Source organism: Poecilia latipinna, unplaced genomic scaffold (assembly GCF_001443285.1).
Source record: "Poecilia latipinna isolate Pla-1442-1.1 unplaced genomic scaffold, P_latipinna-1.0 Scaffold989, whole genome shotgun sequence".
Lineage (NCBI taxonomy): Eukaryota > Metazoa > Chordata > Actinopteri > Cyprinodontiformes > Poeciliidae > Poecilia > Poecilia latipinna.
The window spans coordinates 383,945-402,051 of record NW_015113605.1 but is presented as its reverse complement, the minus strand read 5'-3'; the positions used below and the strand labels follow the sequence as shown (position 1 = coordinate 402,051).

Here is an 18,107-nt window from a genome sequence, read left to right as displayed (position 1 = left end):
CTGACTCTGACGTGATTTGAACACGCAACCTTCTGATCTGGAGTCAGACGCGCTGCCGTTGCGCCACAGAGTCTGTACTGTGAAAATCAATGGCCACTGGTCCAGTTCCTGTCAGAGCTCTAGATAACCTGCTGAAGATTCCCAATGCCATGAAGTGAGTAACCTGGAAGCAGCAACACCAAAATGAATGTCTTGCTTGATGTTTGTCTTCTGTGTGACAGAAGCCTTCAATTTCCCTTCACAGTGACAGTTTTTTAAAAAGTTGTTTGAGAGAACGATGGATCAACGATGGATCTCCGATTTGAAAAGTAACTCGGAGAAATGAATTTAAATATATCTGATCAGAACTTCAGCTTTTTCCAAATATGTTTTCTATGTTCTTGTCCACTTCTAAAAGTTACTTTAAAAACAACATTTATTTACTTTTTCATGCTTTATTGAATTCTCTTATCCTGATGTGAATTTTTAAGGTGGAGCTGTTTTTTTTTATTTATTTTTTCCCTCCCTACTAGGCCCACACATTGAATGTCTGTCAGGTTCCTTTTATTTTGAAATTCTCCTGAGAGAAAAACCAAACGGCTGTCAGTTTTTAAGGCTCCTTCGCTCCCTCATCTAGTTCAGAAGCTTGTTTTGGCTTCGCAGACTCACCCGGTGGCCCCAGCCCGCCCTGGAAACCCCCTCGGTATCCTGTGTTCTCCTCATTGACCTTTGACCCCGCTCGCTGTGAACTACGCCATGAAAACAAACAGAAATGAGATCTGGGTTCAACGGGAGACAAGAAGGGTAATTTCTAAAGAGCTTGAGATGCTGGAACTACAGTTGGTAGCTGTTTCCTGCTTGGCACCAAATGATCAAAAAGCAGAAATCTTCTTATCCTAATAATGTGATGTCCTGTTTTCTGTTTCATCAGCGATCTCCAGTTGTGTAGGTGATTCATTGTAAGGCGCCATGTCAGGGGTTAAGTGGCTGTTTAGATTAGAAAACTGCTGTAGCTTCAGGATTCTGGCGTGGTTTCTCCCCTCGACCAGCTATGCTGCACTTAAATTACCTGGGAAAAACGAGGCATTTAAGATCCTGTTTATTCAACTGTCAGTGGAAAAAATGTCACTTTCTAACTCACATCCATAAGAAACATAAACAGAAGTTGGGTTGAGGAAAACGTTGCCTTTGGATCGTTCAGACAGAAAAGCTTTTGTCCTTTTAGCTAACAGAACTTTGTAGTACAAAACGCCAGTTAATAAAACCCAAAGACTGACGTATGATTGTTAAATTCATCTAAAATCCTGTTTGACCGTTATAAGATCTGATAATTTCTCTAAATATTACACATTACCTTCCATTGTCAGTTTCATTGTAAAATCTATCAAATATTTGTTATTTGATAGTTAATGTAACCCAGGAAACAATTCAGTCACTTCTTAAAAAAAGAAAAAAAAATTAACAATATACTTACAAATAACCACCAATGTTTTTGTATGTATTTTTTTAAATTGTTTTTAATGTCTTAATTAGGTAAAAGAAACAAATAGGATAAAATAAAACCAATTATTTAATGGGAAGGGATTTTTTTATTTATTTTAAGAAATGATCATTCAGTCGTAATCATTCGGTGTTCATTAGAGTTTTGTCATATTTGTATTTATTATCTCACATTTCTCTGGTTCTTTCCTCCCTGCTGTTTGGGTTATTCTCTTCTTAGTTTTAGTCTTTCTCTCTTTTGGTTATAGATCCATTTGAGTCTCAGTTCAGCTCCCTTCGTGTTATTTGTCTCCGTCTCTCTGGTCTCGTTCCACATCACCTGTTATTAATCTCACCTGGTTTCGTCGTCATTTCCAGCCCTGCTCCAGCGCGTCATCTCCTGCTGAACGCTGTTCAACGCTGGTTCACCTCAGGTCTCTGTTCTTTCTGCTCATGCATTCCTGTAAGTTTTTCCTGTTTTTATTATGTAACATTTAACCTGCCAGTTTTTTGTTGCTTTTTGTTCTTTGCACTTGAATTCTACTGAAAATCATCTCAAAATATTGCATGTTTTAAGGATTTAAATGATACATGACTTTATGATCGTAAGATGCTGGAGTTTCTTCATTCAGAGTTTCAGTCTGCAAGGGAAAATATTCCTAATTGGGCGAATTGAGGAGAAACATTTCTGTAACATTTCCATGTAACTTACATTCAGCTGGTTCTTGCAGAATTTGTAACAACAAAACTAAAGTATTTGTTACATTCACAGAAAAACAGGAGTTGTTTATTTGAGGTGTAAATCACTTTGTTCAGCTTTAGTCTATTTTAGTGTAATTGACTTTTGGGATTTTGTATTTTAGTGTTGATGGTTTCGTTCAGATGTCCTTGATTTATTAGTTATTAGATATTAGTTCCTCCAGTTTGAATCAACATGTTTTAGTTCATTTCACTAATTTCTGTTTACACTTGCTGTGTTTTTGTAGTTTTAATTTTTTACTTCCTGTTTTATTTAGTCTTGGTCTTCAGAAGATTTAACACACTGGTCCTTTGTTTAGCTACCGAATATTTATTACTCATTAGTTTATAAGTCAGGTCTGTTTTGTTCTCAGTGTTGGTGATAAAAATGTTTACTTGTTATTCAGTTACCATAATGTTGAAGGAATGAAACATCAGTGTCCTGAAACCTTTATGTTCCTGGTTCAATGCATCTCAGTGAATGACTGATTTTTCTCCTCAGTGCTGTCGGGTTCTTCAGAGTCCAGCTCATCACCTGGTTATTTGACCAGGTGTGTTGAAACGGAGACGTGTCTAAAAGCCGCAGCACGCCGGGCCTCCAGGCCTGGATTTGAGAATCTCCGTTCCAAATAATCTCAAATGTATATTTGCATAATTCAAACAACCAACTTGCAGTCAGGCGTTTACTTTTTGTTTCAAATAGATTAATAAAAACGACTCGGTTATAAACAGACATGTTTATGCATTGATTGAACATGATTTAAAACATTATGGTTTTCAGGATTCAGAAATTGTAAAAAATATTCTCAAAGCATCAGAAAGTGCCTGTCCCTGCCTCCATGCCCCAGTAAATGTCTGATTAGCTCTGACTGTGCTGTGGCTGCTAAGAAACTGCAGCTGCCTCCTTCCTGCCTCTCCTCACCACACCGTCATCATTCCCCCCCAAAACCGTCCGACCCCCTGAAATCTCTGCCGCCGCTCCTTCATTTCCAGGCGTTGCAGACCTGAGCGAGCAGACGGACCAGCCGAGCATGACGGAGAAATGAAGTGAGAAGTGCTGCAGAGGTGGAGGGGGGCTGAATGTGTGTGCTCTGAATACTGATCAGCCATCTGTCAAAGAACATGCTGAATGGAGGAAGGATTTTCTGGCTCCTGATTGGTCCGATCCCCGGTGGCGTCTGCATGCATTAAGGCTGGATAAACACAAGCACTCAGACACTGGAGTTTCTACAGTCTAACTTTATTTTCTTTAAAGGACAGACAGTCATTTGCTGTGCATGTTGTTGCTCTGTGAAAACATCTCACCAGAGATTTTGAAAAGTTTATGAACTGAGTGACAGATGATGCAAAGGCCACAAACATTGAAATATCACCAATTAAAGTCTTTTATCCATCTCATATAAATATGTAGGGAATCCTTTTGTGAGCTCTTACAGTAGAAAACTTCTTGTCCTGATAATGGCAAATCTTGGATGAACGCCGTCAGTGTTTTGTCACGTATCCATTTTGAAGTTGTTGCCATTATTACCACTAAGAAAACAATTCATGTTTCTTCTTTTATTTTCCCCCTCAAAGTCCTGGTTTAAAAATGAAACCAGGAAATGCTGAACATTATCTGCACTAGGAGCTGGATGGAAGTCCTTTTCCACTGCACCAACAGAACGTGGGACGAAGGACATCAGCCTCTGGTGTCCTGGACTAAAGGTTGCTTTAGTAGTGGTCTTCAGCTCATTTGCATTGTTGGTTCCTCTGCCTCATCTTCCTCCTGACAATAACCCATAGATTCTCCGGGGACGTTGAGGCCTGGCCTCTCAGAGGTGACCCCACTGCTCACACTATAACTGCTGGCGATAACTGCAAGGACAAGCTGTGGAGACAATGAATGGATGGATGAATTTTGTTCAGTGCCAGTTCGGATTATATGACACATGGTCATTAAAACTGGTATTTGTACCGTTGGCTGCATGGGAACGTATGAAGTCATAGAGAAAACTGAAATCAGCACTTCAACAAAGAAAAGCATGAAATTCTGCATGCGAGCGTCTTTGGTGTGTTGGGTCTGAAAGCTCTGACTCAGCCCAACGGTTCCCTTAAACACTTAAATGATCTTCCTTTTTTAACAACTTTTTCTTTCCACTCAACTTCCCATGATTTTGCTGGAACCCTGAACAGAGCAAGACCTTTTGCTACTGCTGCTCCCTGTGGAGGGCGTCGGCGACCACCTGCTGGACGTCTGTGCTAACTGTGCAGCGTAAAATGTTATGTTCTGACAAACTGAATTTGGAGATTTTATTGATTGTAAGCCATAGTCATAAAGAAAATCAATAGAAATTCAATCAAATCTAATACGAGTTTTAATTTTTAAAGGAATTGCTAAAATAAGCAACATTTTCAATGATATTCTGGTAAATTGTACTGGCGTCATGTAAAAGTATAAAAGCATTATGAGGACAAAAGGAAGCCTTCAGGTCACCATAAGGAAGAGACCAAAATAAAATGGCCATAAGGTGGAAATTAAAACTCCTGAATTTGCTGGAAGCTGAAGTGAGGCAGAGCAGAGCGGCTCCCATGTGGCTGTGATGTGGGAAGATGTGCAGAAACTCTTTAAATATTTCTGAATGGGGCTGAAATCTCAGTTAAACGCAAACCTTCACCACCATCAACTACCAGATCTGAACATTCAGCAAATTTTTCAGCACTTTGTTACTTTACTAAAGAGAAAGTCCTGAATGATCGGTGACAGTGAAAAGTTGTCTCTGATGAAAATGTGATGGATGAAATAAAAAACCACGATTGGGTCTCAGTAACTGCGTCGTCAGAAGGATGTTTGCAGCTCGGAGGTCTCTGGATGGTTAGTAATCTACCTTTGATTGTCTTCATTTCTGCTGCAGGAGCATCTCATTATGGGCTAAAGGTCCTTCCACTGCTCAGACTAGCAGCATTGATCCTCCTCACCTTGGACTGAGTGCAGTCCTTCAGCAGAAACCGATCGGACAGACTCACAACACAAAAGATGAGGCAGAGAACCGCAGAGTCAGCAGAGCGCAGAGGCCACAGTTCGTCAGTGTTCGATCAAAGAAAACACTCAGGAGGAGGAAGTCAATGTGGGCGATTCAGCGGTATGAATTTTTCATTGTTTCTGTAACCCCTGGTGCCCTGCAGAGTGCAACGCTGCCTCGAGAAGTTATTACTCAAAACTGTCAGAATGTGAAAGTTTGTCTGCAGGAGCTTCAGCTGAACCCAAACCAACACAGTGAGACATCAGCTGTTTGTTCTTCTACCAGAGCTGCAGCTCTGTTTGCTTCCACTCTAAACAGTTAAACATCGTTGGGTTCAGAGAAACTGTCTGATGTGCTTCATGTCTGAGCATCAAAATTATACCTTAAAACTGTCAAATCATAAGAGAAGATATGGAAGATTAACTGTTGACTTTTCTTGAATTCTATTTCTATAATTGCCTGCTGTCATTTTACATTCTCATGGCCTAATCACCTGCCTCAGAAAAACATTCCCATTGCATGATGCTGCCACTACCATGCTGTACAGTGGTATTGTGTTAGCCATACACAATGGAGGCCAGTTCATTTGTAGTAAGGAATAAAGTAAGTCTTTACTTTAACAGTACATTTTAGGATAGAAAACTCACAAAGTGCTTGGACCAGTTGATTGCATACAGCATGAGCTGCTGCCTTCAGCCAGGAAGTCGTGTCCTCGGTTCGTGACGGCTGCCATGGAGGGGTTTGACCCGTTACCCTCCTGTTGGTGGGTCAGCTTGGTGACTGGCCACTGCTCCCTCCCTGTCCTCCCTCTTGCTTCATATCCATCAGGCTCTTTCTGCTGCCTCTCTTGCTTCCTGTCTCTCCCACTGATGTTTCCAGGATGATTGGGTAGCGAAGCCTCTGCATCCTGTTGCAACTCGGCATATCCAACTGCACCCTAAGTTTTCCTCTCAAATGGCTCCTCAGATCCTCCAGTTGACTACGTCCCTCCTCTACAACTCTAGTGGTCAGCCCACGTCCACTTCCTCTTGGATAGGTTCCTCCATGTCTGTGCGCCATTGTCCTTTGACCTCCACCATTCTTGAGTTCCTCAGCTCCTCTGGGTTTCTAATTTCTGCCTGGATCAAGGTTTACTTTTCTATTCATGATTGGAAGTGAATCAATCCCAGCTCTTGGCTTCCTTACTGGGGTTTCCAGCAAAGTCTCTAAGCTTCAGGTTCCTCTGCCTGCGACAGTCATGTCCAGGCTTTCCACTGACCTCTGGGTCTAATCTTTATTCCTGCTTCACTGACCTTGTTGTCTATTGAATCTATAGTCCATCAATCATGGGACTGAAGGAAGAGAGTTCCGGGGCAGCTGTTGTTTTCATCAGTGACCAGGCCTGGCCATCGCAGGCTCTGGACCAACGGGACAGTCCTCTCTGTGGACAGACCTGGACTCTGAAATAAACCCAGTGAATTACAGGTCGGACCTCAGATGATTCCTGTCAGCATTACTGCAACTGTTCTGGAGAAATTTTACTGATGCAACTCACAACTAATGTTATCTCAGCTCCCCTCAAAGGACAAATGCATAATCAAATCAACCCGGTCAAATTCAGTTACTTACATTTCATTCTGGTCTCAGGTATTCAGCACATATACAGAAAATCCATTTATTATGTTTCTGAAGTTTGTTTTAGTGTTCAAGGCAGAATTACTGTGTCTGGTGCAGAGCTCACCCTGATGGATTTTAATATCTCCCCACTGACAAAGCGAGGGAGGATTTTCTGTCCTGCATGACAGACGCAACGTTAAGAGAATTCATTCAGGCTTTATTGAGCAGGACAGAGTCTCGACTTGCCGATCAATCGGATGCCTCCGGGACGCAGTAAGCTGTCAGCTGTGAGTGAAGACTGAAGGGATGAAGCAGAGAATCCTGGACATCCATCCTCATCACTTCTGCTGCTGTGCTTCTTCCTGCCACCACTGAGTGACATGGGAGCTCATGGAATATCATGGAAATCAACAATCAATGCAAAATGGTTGCAAAAGTTGGCATCTGCGGATTTATTGCATCTAGAAACTTTTCTTTTGACTTTTACACACAGAAGTCTGACATCTTGTTTCCAGTATTTTTAGCCCCATCTTCAGTTTGGACAGCAGCAAAGTTCATAAATGTTCAACAATTATTGTTCCCATGCTTTGAGTGAACCCATCTCTACCATCAGAAGGTGAAGCATGTCTGCAGAAATTACTTTCACCCAAAGGTTTGGGATCCTTCTGCTCATCATTGTGTCACTAACTTGTAAACATCACACATCTTGAAGTAACAACGCCAATAAACTGGCATAGAAGAGATTACAGCTGGAAGTAAGCATCAAATAAACCCAACATTTTCTATATTTTTCACTACTTTATGTATTGGCAGCACACAACTAGTCCATCAGGTGAGGGACAGAAAAACGGCGCTGCTTGCAGCGAGCACCAGATGTAGAGCATCACATTAGTCATTGCTCCAGTATAACACCACATTCGTCCAACTGGCGATGGAAACTCTCCTGAATATGCCATAAAATAACAAAACCGACCCACACAAACCACTCGGTGGAAACGAGGCTCCCATCTGGCCTGGGGTACCTGGGGTTCCTCCTTGGCTTGTTACCCATAACTCAATCTTGGTTTAGTGGAAGACAGTGGATGGACAGATACTCTGCCTTTTAGCACAGCTATTGAGGCCCGTAGAGATGGACTGTTATCCATACTTATGAACTGTGGAAAGAAGCTGGAGTACCAAGAGAGAAACACCAGATCCACAGGGAGAACCAACTCAGGGCAGCTTAAGGTTGAATACAGAGCCAGAGCTTCGCTTAAGAGCATCTTCTGCTTTGAGTTGAATCTCTGGTTGTTGATGTGTGAATCTTTGTATGTTTGACGTCAAAAATATTCATTAATCATTCTTTCACCAGACAGAATAACACCGACGGTGGCATAAATGTGTATTTAATGGTCCAAAATAATTCAGCAGAAGGAGTCCAGACATCATCCTGGATGTGTCGGGGGGAGGGAAGTCGAACCTGTTCATACTGGCTCCAGCCTCCTCGCTGTGGCTTTCATTCGCTCCCCGTTATGCTAATGAAGCTGCCGCTCCGTCTCAGGAGGATTTACACCGACACGGTTTTACCAGATCTCTCCAGCGAGGGTCGTTGGAAATGTGATTCAGGAGTCTCAGGGGAAATAAGCTGGTGAGGCTCCGCTCCAGGCAACGTAATATCCTCAGCCTGTTAGACGGAGCAATAATCTGCAGCGGGCCGGGCTGAGGGAGGTCCGCTCACCTCCTATCCCCCCGAGGCGCTGAGTGACGCTTGGGGAGATTCAGTTGTCGTTTATGAGGCCGCTGTCGATCAGTGTGGGTTCCTGTCACGCAGACGGGAACCAGCAGAGAACCAGAGGTGAAGCCCCAGAGGCTCATGGGAAGGTTTTACAGCAGCAGCTCTGTTAACAACCTGGAACATCCAGACAGAGCGTACGCCCGGCGACCCGCCCGGTAACCAGCCCGGTAATCCGCCCGGCGACCCGCCCGGTGACCTGCCTGGTGATCCGCCCGGTGACCTGCCTGGTGATCCGCCCAGTGATCCGCCCGGTGACCTGCCTGGCTCCACAACCAGCTGGATTATTTAATCTAGTCATGATAACTCAGCACAGGAAACATCAAGAAGTCAATGAATCCAACGCCTTGAAGAACATGGACAGCTTTGTGATTCTCAGCTTTCAGATTTTCTTCCAAATTAACATGAAATTCGATTCTTCAGTTAATATTGTATTTATTGACCAGAGTTCATAACCAATAACTGGAAACTGGATAAAATGCGAGTTGACTTCATTTCATCCAGACTGCAGACGCTTTGAAAACTATCAGACATGATTTAGTTCCACATGTGGAAGAACTGCAATCCAGATCTGTGTGAGAAGACCAGGCCATTCACACCGCCGTGAAAAAATCAGATGTGGATCCCATTTGCCAGCTGTGTGAACTTGGTCTGTTGGATTCCCCCGTGTGCCTGCAGAGGAAAGTCAGCCCAGGTTAGATGGAAGAGCATACCACACGGAGTGGCTGTAAAAGCATTATTCACACCTAAACCCACAGTTCAGAACCGAGTCCTCTTCATGTAGAGCTTGGGTTGTCTGTTTCATCTCAGTTACTATAAGCAATGTAAGTATTAAGAAAACTATTAATTATCAGCTGTAAATCTCCAACAGCCATAAACTGTTTATAGGCAGCAGTTTTTCCTGGATGAATCTTTTCTGAATCGTTATTTACAGGTTTCTGAGCTGCTTGTCGCTCCCTGAACGCCTCATGCTGCTTCCTGCTCTGCTGCAGGATCTAAATTATGTTTTTAAGTGAATTCCCATTAAGCTTAAAAGCCATTTTTCATTACGCTGCTCCTGTCTGCTGCCCCCCCCACCAGCATTCAGACAAACAAGAATCACATGAGGAGCTCATCTGCATAACATCTCAGCTGTCAGTGAGTTTCATGTCTCCAGTAGCTGCATGTCTCCGTTGCCCCTGTTGAAGAACAGAAGCTGTTGATGTCTCTGTGTGTTTAATGGGACATAATTTAGGTTCAGCCATGAGCGTTTAGCTTTCCTCCCGGTTGAGGAGCTTCAGGTTTTTGCACCACTGGTTGTTTTTGTGGCGCTGTGCGCTCCGAGGAGTGAAGGTTAAAGAGCAGAGCATGATGGATATGATCTCATTAGAAAAGGGAAGCTGGGCTTTAATTTCCTCTTCTGTGCTTCATCTTTATTAACGTCAGAGCGGTCGATGATGAGCCTTCGAAGACAGAAAGCAGAGATGAATTCAGCTCAGCGCTGAAGGCTGAGAGCAGGTCCAGTTCAGGACACACTGCAGGTCTTCACTGCATTTTCTGTGTTTGTACGTCACTGAATAAAAATACTGTTAGTTACTTTAATTTATTGGTTCAGAAATGAAACCATTTTTTAAATTTTTCTGGCACTTTATTGCCAGTTCAGATCAGGAGTTTCCAAGTCATTCCTGTCACCTTCAGGTCAAAATGCCTGAGTTTCCTCATCAGCATTCAGTAATTCAGAGGTTCGGTAATGAAACGGTAATTTAGATCAGGTGCTGGAGATGGGTTGCATCTAGGACAGCAGCTCTGGAAGGCTGGACTTCGTTACCTCTGCTCACTGATTGGCCAGTTCATACGACGCCTGCAGCTCATCTTCACTACATAACATTTTAACATTTTTGACCAGAATACTAACTACTCTTTTTCACATTCTCAGAGGATAACCTGGAACCTTTAAGTGGAGCTCAGGCACCTGGGGAACCTTTTAGCCTGAACACCCTGGGAAGGAAAGCAGAGGTGAGTCGTCTGCAGAAGGAAATATGAATATTTATCTCCTCACTGTGAAACTCAACAGTCCATCCAGCTGGACGTCTGGAGCCTTCAGTTTCTGTCCAATGGACGTAAAATCTGTTATCAGAAACAATCTGTGGTGTTTTTTAATGCCACACATTGGCTTCACTCATTAGGTTTAAGGTTTCTGAGAAGAGCTGCAGAAATGACAGTAAATCCATGGCTGAACTTGAATTGGTTACCAGAACAGTTTGAGATCTTCTGTTTAAAATGACTTTTTCTTGACTGTGAATCTCTTTGTTCTTTGTTTTGGTTGCATGAAGAGTGCTGCACTAATATTCCTCCATGACTGGTTTGAAGAATCACTGGCAGGAAACGACAATCTGACAGCACAGAGTTTTTATGAACTGCTGTTTTATTGGTTTCTTGGAGGGAACAGTGAAGTTGATGCCACTGCTGCCTGCCTTGCAACAAGAAGGGTTTGAACACGGGGCTGAAGTTATTTAAATGAATAAACGGAGTTTGGAGACTCTGCAGTGTTTATTGTTTCAGATTAAAAGCGCAGCGTGATGCATGACCACGACCAGCAGAAAAAACAAATCCTTCATTGCTTTAAGCTGCTGAATTCCCTCATCTGTTTTACCTTGGATAAATGTTTGAGGAAACTTCAGATTTCTGCTGTTTAGACAAAATCAATTAACATCTAAACATGTGGAGCTTAAGCCAAACAAACCCATAAACGCAACAAACAGATCAAATATAATGAGCAACTGTTGGAAAGGTTACAGTTTCCATAATAACATTTTAAATAAAAATGTAATAGAAATAACTTCTTTTATCATTTGGATTTGCGCTCGTGACAGAAATGAGCCTCAGTTTTTATCATATTTTAACTTTTTTTTTTTTTACCAACATGCTGCATACTCAGGTTTTAGTTATTTATAAATGCATAAATATGAAGAGCTATTTTATTTTATTTTTTTGGACCTTTCATTAAATCGACCCAATTTGTCCCACAAGTCAAAAATATGTATTACTGTAACACTTCCACCAGGGGGAGCTGTTCTACGGACTCTGTTCATTAGGAACAGACATCAGGTTGACCATGAATACAAAATGAAACCTTTTTACTAGTTTGGTTTATTTTACTTACAAAATGTACTTTTTAAATTGCTTTCCAGATAATATTCTCATAATTATTTATCTTTAAAAGAGAAATAAACTTACCGAACCCAAATAAGGCCTTAAATTATGTTGAAATACAATTTAAAATATGTCTGTGGAATAAACCTCCTGTTAAATCAACAGATCAGTGAGTTGTGGAAAATGTTCCTGCGACGTCCAACATCTGGTGAAAACCCAGAGAGGTGGAAATGAGTGGAGGGGCCCAAACGGTCAAAGTCAAACTCAAACACATTGGACCACACAGCGTGGATAATTACTGTAATTTCAGTAACATCTGAGCAGCTGACAAACATGGCTGCCTCCCTGCTGAAGCTGCCCAGATGGGGTCAGAGGTCAGGTTTATGCTCAGAGCTGTGAGTGATGGAAGGGGCGGAGCTTCAGAAGCTTAAACGCAGCAGCAGCACATAGAAATGTACGATGCAGAACATGTCAGGTGACGCAGCTCCAGCTAGAGCTGCTGCAGGAAACGGAGCAGCCGTAAAAAGAACTGAAGGAAATAAATCGAGACAAAATCAATGCCAACTAAATATATTTTTTAAGACGACTAATTTTTGAGGAAGAAGAAAATGGAGCTGTCATTGATCCACATTCATCTGACCTCCAATTGTTTATTTCACGTTAACTGGGGAAAATGCAGCTGGAGAAGAAGAAGCCGATAAACGTGAATCTAAACTAATGGCTGTGCTGCAGAGGAACTGAGTAAAGCAGATAAATGTTTCCTGGTGGACCAGCCTGAGTCCAGGGAGGGTTTTCCAGCTGGGTGGAAATGAAGACGACATTTTATTTCAGGAAAACAAGAACTCTTAAAGGGACGGTGTTGTATATTTTCCAGGCATTTCATAACAGTGACTGTTACCGTAAAAATGTTGTTCATATCAAATATGAGTTAAAGGAAATTTGACGTCATAATTTAACACCAACTTCTGTGGTTCTGTTTAAAATGACTTCGGCAGACACAGCTGTCCTGAGTCCAGATGTCTCCTCTCCGTTATCCGTGGACAGAGACAAACATTCACTTGTTTTCTGTGGGTTTGTTATATTAGAACCATTCACTTTTCTTAGATTGAAAATGGATTTAAAAACTTGTAAATTTAGATCATCAACATGATTCCTTCAAAATAAGATCCTCAGATGCCCCTCATGGTCAGTGATGTTGAATTCAGCCTGTCACAGTTTGGATGACGCTGTGTTCTGATTGGCTGGAGCTCCAGTGACCAGCGTGGGCCGACCCCACAGACGGAGGCGGCTGACGCCTCCATCCGGAGCGATGATGAGCCGAACATGGCTGACGGGCCAAGTCGGCGTCAGATCTGCTTTGCTGTAGTGATGCCTGTGATGAGGGCGGAGCTGAAGCCCAGAGGAAGGCGGAGGTGAGGACGCCGATCACAGAACTGTTGGAGGCGATCTCAGTGGTGATAAATGTTACCTTCTGAGGTGGGAGAAGAACTTCCCATTTCCCAGAGTTCCATCTGGTTTGGACGCAGCGCGCCTCCTCCTCAGGGGTTAAAAGACACGCTTCGATCCGGCAGGAGTCTGGGAAATTACCTGAGTGGGAAACACGCGGATAAAAAGATGGATTTGTTCCTGGAGGACGCAGCAGACTTGACTCGGATGTACCTGCCTTTGAAATGGTTGGTGTCCACCTCAATGCTGCCAATCAGCCCAGGATGACCGAGACGAAACACGGCCCACTCCCAGCCCGGCACCTGGAGGATCCCCTGCTGGTCTGCCTGCAAGGCGACGCCCAGGGAGAAATTTCAAACATTTCACCTGAAGCCTCCATGTAAAACATCAGCTGAGCTGTGAAACGTGAAGAACCAGCAGCTGATGGAGGCAAAATAAAAACTGAAGTGCAGGAAAGAAATGTTGTATTAAGGTTCACAGTGGAAGCTGTGGATTGTTGTAGTTGTTGGTGTTCCTCAGGGCTCTGTCCCTGGACACATTTAGTCCAACATTTACATAAAATTAAATGCTTTGTAGTGCAGATTCAAAGTCTACAGTCAGTTTATCCCTTTAAAAAGTTAAATGAGTTTTCAGACTCAGAATGTTAGAAATGACTGAGCTCAAATTAAGAAAGCATCTTTATTTCAAAACTACATTTTGGAAATAAATCCAGCGTAAACTTTTCACCTGAAAGTAAAAGCTTTTCTCTGTTATGCTTTTTATCGTCCTGCTTTAATGTTTAACCCTGGGAACAGTTATGAAAAACAACTTTGTAGTTTTTAGGAAACTGGCCTCATAACTTTAAAACATCAGCGCTTTGATCTGAGCTCAGTGTTTCAGTTACCAGTTTAAATGATCATGTCATTCTCTTCAACTTTAACTGTATATTTTGTAGCATCAAATAAATGCATGAGAAATATTTCTGATTAAAAACCAAACATTTTGGATGCTATTCATGTTGAAACCTTGAGCGTTTTGGGCCGGTCTAATCTGCGGGCTGTTTCCCATCCGTCCGCCATGTTGGCGGCTCGACCACGTCCTGTAAAAATGGCAGAGAGGGAAGTAATTCAGACTGGACTGAAGACATGAACACAGAGCAGGCGGTGGACAGACGTCTTTATGTTACAGAGAAATGAGGATAAAATCAATTCTGCCTTTAATAATCATTGTGTGGTTTGGTGTCGACTCGTCTTCTGTGCTGCTTTAATGATCTGTTTGCACAAACGACTCGCCACCAATCAGTAAACTGAAGTTTTATGTTGGGAAAAATAGAAATTTATAGTTAATTTAAGAAAAAGGGAAAAATCTCAATTATTCATTAATTAACATAACAATCACAAATATTACATATTGATTCTTTAACTTTTGTATATTCTTTTTTTCCTGTTCATAAGTTTGATTACCGATCAGTGGACAGTTGTGTGTTTTTATGTCTAGCTGCTGTTCAGCCGAAGCCTTAAAGCGTCTCTGGAACCAGAAGGACTCGGATTCCTACTGGACTGACTTCTGGTCAGAAACTAGAGGAAGTTTCTGATTGTTGGGTGGGAGTTTGTTTTGTAGTTTAGTAATTTTTAAATATAATTTCATGCATTCAAAGAGAAAACATTTTTACTGAAGTGGGCTGTACAAGTCTGTGTGAATCCAGACTTTCTTCTGCCAGTTTAAACATTGTGGTTCCCTGATCTGACCTCTTGGTGCAGGGTCAAGTGATTGACTTAAATCGAACCAATCATGTTGCGCGGATGTCCAAAGTGGGCATCGCTGTAGCCGAGGCAGACTCCCCCATTGGTCAGCGCTACGAGGTCGACGTCCTGATTGGCCGGGATGGAAGACCAATCCCTCTGCCCGACACCGAACACCCTGAGTCTGGCTATCCCTCCATCTGGAAGAAATCAGAGCATTTTACTCGTCATGTGATCATTTGAGGCCAGAGTCGCCAGCCATCCATGTCTGTCCTGATTGTGTGTTTGTAACGTACCTGGATACATGTTGAGGCGCAGGTGTGTGACTCTGCTCCTGCTGCTGACCCTGAAGTAGTGGTGGCAGCGTTCTGCGTATCCAGGCTGCAGCGGCGCCACGCCCACCAGCTCCGGCCAAACCTCCGAGCTCAGCTGGCGATCAGAAACCGTCAGTCAGCCGTCATCCATCAGCACCACCACATGATGTCTGTCAGCGCCGACTCCCATTTAGCAGAGGTCATGTGTCACCATGATGACATGTTTTTGATCTATTGTACCACTGACGGTTACCTTGGCAACAGCAGCTATCTGAGCTGCAGTGGCGGCCATGCCGGTCCGATCTTCCCCGGGAGTGAACGAGGGCAGCTCATCTGGTCAGGAGGACGACTTTAACTCACTTATATCAACACATTTCACACTTTAGTAGGAGAATGATGTGTGGAGGCAAAGGAAGGGAAGATGGAGAGCGTCTAGAGCCAGTAGACAGGAAGGACTGATGATCGGTACCGAGGCAGGTGGCCTGGATGGAGACGTAGGGCGAGTGGTTTCCAGTGAAGAAAGACGTGTCGACATCAAGTCCATGAATCAAACCAGGGACTCCCAGCTGAATGATGCACCAGTCATGACCTTCAGGGAGCAAAAGCAGCCATGTTTATGCTTCATACTGTAAAATCTGCATGGTGTTTATATGCAGATGGATGAGGAAGAAATGTTTGAGGTTTATGTGATTCGACTTTATTCTCGAAAATGACCTGCTGTGGTTTTAGGTTTAATATCTTTTATCAAACTGCTTTCTGATGGAGACACAGAAAGCAGGGATAGGATGTGAAGTGGAACCAAAAGATAACCACAGGTTTTTACAAAAATAAATATCTGAAAAGTGTGGTGTAGATTTATTCTCAGCCCTGAATCAGAACTAGAACCATATTCACCTTCAGGACCGTTGGAGGTTTGATTGTTTTTCTCCGTCTGTCTTTATAAAACATCTCAAGTTCATTTAGGTCGAAGGAGAACATCTGGTGCTGAATGCAAATGTTTGCCACACTTTTCAGATTCTGTTTAAAACCATTCTCCACTTTAACTTTAACAATTATCCTTCTAGTTCAACAAGAAAATTAAAATGTTTTTATGATTATGAAGAGAAAAATATGAAAAACGTTTTAAACAAATTTTTTTATAACTTTCTCTGTTGTTTCATTGAACTGGTTTTAATCTCATTAATGTAAAAACAGAATTTCACTCAAACTTTAACAGTTTCTGTCTGAGTTTCTCTGGATGAATCTGATCTGAGGCCAGAATCGGACGATGTTCAGCGTGATGCGAGTTTTACGGCGTTTGGTTTCAGACGCTAACCAGGGATCCTCTTCCTCCTCGTCTCCCATCCGTCCATCCACTTCCCAAACTCCGTGAAGGCCGACGGGATGAACTGCGGAGGCTCTCGCTGTGAAAACGCAGCAGATGTTTGAGGAGCGACAGCAGCGAAACAAACGGTAATGAACTGTTTCAGGTAAAGGACGGCGTGAAAACAACTGAGCTCACTTAGAATTAAAATATTACTTCATAACTTTTGGCTTTAAACGTATCGACGTCTTTAAATGTGGCTGTCGAGCCAAAGATTTTAAACATTTGATTTACAGCTTTTTTGGCTCAGAGTATCTTGGGGATGTTTTCTTTTCCAGATTTAATGATATTTTTACTTAAGCAGATCAAATCCTGCAGGTAAAATCAGACTTTCACCTTCAGCAGGTTCTTCGCCGGAGCAAACCATTCATCTGTGGCAAAAATAACCTGGAGGAATCACACCAAGCACAGGTTAGAACAATGAAACTTAAAGTTGTTTTAATGTTGCTGGTTGAATTTATTTCATTTAAGACTAAAAATTTCAGATTGAACAAATTGTACATACATTTTATTCTCTTTCTGGGTTTTCTTAGCAGATTGTAAATGTTGTAAATTTCATTATTTGAGATCGACTTCAGTGCAAACACAGTAACACAATCATGCTTTGCAATATCAGAAAACCCCTGAAGGAGGCCGTTTTAATAGGTACGGAGTGGAGTTCATCATTCCTCTATGCAGAGCTGCCAAAAGGTTCAAGATGCTTCAAATTTTGATTTTTTTGTCTTATGCTAATATTTTCCATCTGGAAAACAATCTGACAGTTTAGGTGTTAATTTTACTTTCTCTTCTCTACATTATTCACCTTCCCTCCCTCCGTCTCGCAGGCCAGGTCGTTAAACTGCAAGAAGTCCGGTTCTGCTGCAGCCGTCGCCCGTCTCTCTGCCATCCTGGAGTTTTTCCTCGGTTTTCTCAGAGGTGAGCAGAAAGTGAGAGCTGCTGCTCTTCCTGCTGAACCTTGAAATAAAAGTCCCATGTGGCTTCAGCCCAGCGGGTCCAAAGTCCAGCAGCTGTTTGTTCTGACAGGCTGACTCTGGGTTCAAGTTCAGGAAAACTTTATTGTCCCTTAAAAGTGAATTCTGATGTTTTCCGTAATTCAAAAGGAGCCTCCACCAAGTAGTCAGTTAATATTCTGATTTACTGAGAAGCAGCTGTAAAAACAACTTCATCTAATTTGCATTTTAGAGGTGAATTCAGTTAGAAATGGAATAAAGTCTCACCTGAGAGACTTTAATGTGTTCAGATTAAACGTTTTGAGTAGAAATAATGTCACTTTGGTCAGATTCCACCATCTAGTGGAGATGATATGTAATTACACCATAATTACTGCAGCTTTACATGATAAACTGATTTAATTCACTGAATTTAGTCGTTTTAAGCAAATAATCAGATTAAATAAAAACTTTTTCTGTCCAAGGAAACTCTGCTGACTCCAATGAGTGAAGGATCTTTGCAGCAATAACTCCTACAAATGGAGCAAAGGAATCAAATTTAAAATATAGTTTTATATGTTACACATTTACTAACATTTCACTGCACCACTGCAATATAAATATATAATCTATGTTCTTC

The 18,107-nt window shown here is 42.2% G+C and overlaps 1 protein-coding gene, 2 long non-coding RNA genes and 1 other non-coding gene across 4 annotated transcripts; 2 read left to right on the top strand and 2 right to left on the bottom strand.

Annotated features, from left to right (window-relative positions):
- Window position 1: 1 nt before the first annotated feature.
- Window positions 2-73, bottom strand: trnaw-cca (transfer RNA tryptophan (anticodon CCA)). The gene has a single exon. It is a non-coding gene; the product is annotated as a tRNA-Trp (tRNA).
- A 127-nt stretch (window positions 74-200) lies between these two features.
- Window positions 201-16,753, top strand: LOC106958478 (uncharacterized). Its single transcript, XR_001427161.1, has 3 exons — window positions 201-212; window positions 2,550-2,553; window positions 16,087-16,753. It is a non-coding gene; the product is annotated as an uncharacterized LOC106958478 (long non-coding RNA).
- On the top strand, window positions 10,225-11,371 carry LOC106958479 (uncharacterized). The gene is made up of 2 exons (XR_001427162.1): window positions 10,225-10,557; window positions 10,875-11,371. It is a non-coding gene; the product is annotated as an uncharacterized LOC106958479 (long non-coding RNA).
- Window positions 12,498-17,957, bottom strand: allc (allantoicase). Its single transcript, XM_015050387.1, has 11 exons — window positions 17,341-17,957; window positions 16,875-16,925; window positions 16,491-16,578; window positions 15,645-15,764; window positions 15,429-15,508; window positions 15,158-15,290; window positions 14,906-15,061; window positions 14,145-14,218; window positions 13,358-13,466; window positions 13,163-13,281; window positions 12,498-13,083 (listed from the first exon to the last, which is right to left on the bottom strand). The coding sequence occupies exons 1-11, from the start codon at window positions 17,509-17,511 to the stop codon at window positions 12,904-12,906; spliced, it is 1,281 nt and encodes a 426-aa protein (XP_014905873.1). The 5' UTR covers window positions 17,512-17,957; the 3' UTR covers window positions 12,498-12,903.
- Window positions 17,958-18,107: the final 150 nt, after the last annotated feature.

Bases quoted from the DNA above. Each gene is read 5' to 3' on its own strand.
- allc (XM_015050387.1), bottom strand. From the start codon at position 17,511: ATGGGACTTTTATTTCAAGGTTCAGCAGGAAGAGCAGCAGCTCTCACT. The intron at 15,765-16,490 runs GTTAGCGTCTGA...TGCTCCCTGAAG, and splicing joins GAGGAGGAAGAGGATCCCTG to GTCATGACTGGTGCATCATT. The intron at 15,062-15,157 runs GTACGTTACAAA...GATTTCTTCCAG, and splicing joins GCGCCTCAACATGTATCCAG to ATGGAGGGATAGCCAGACTC.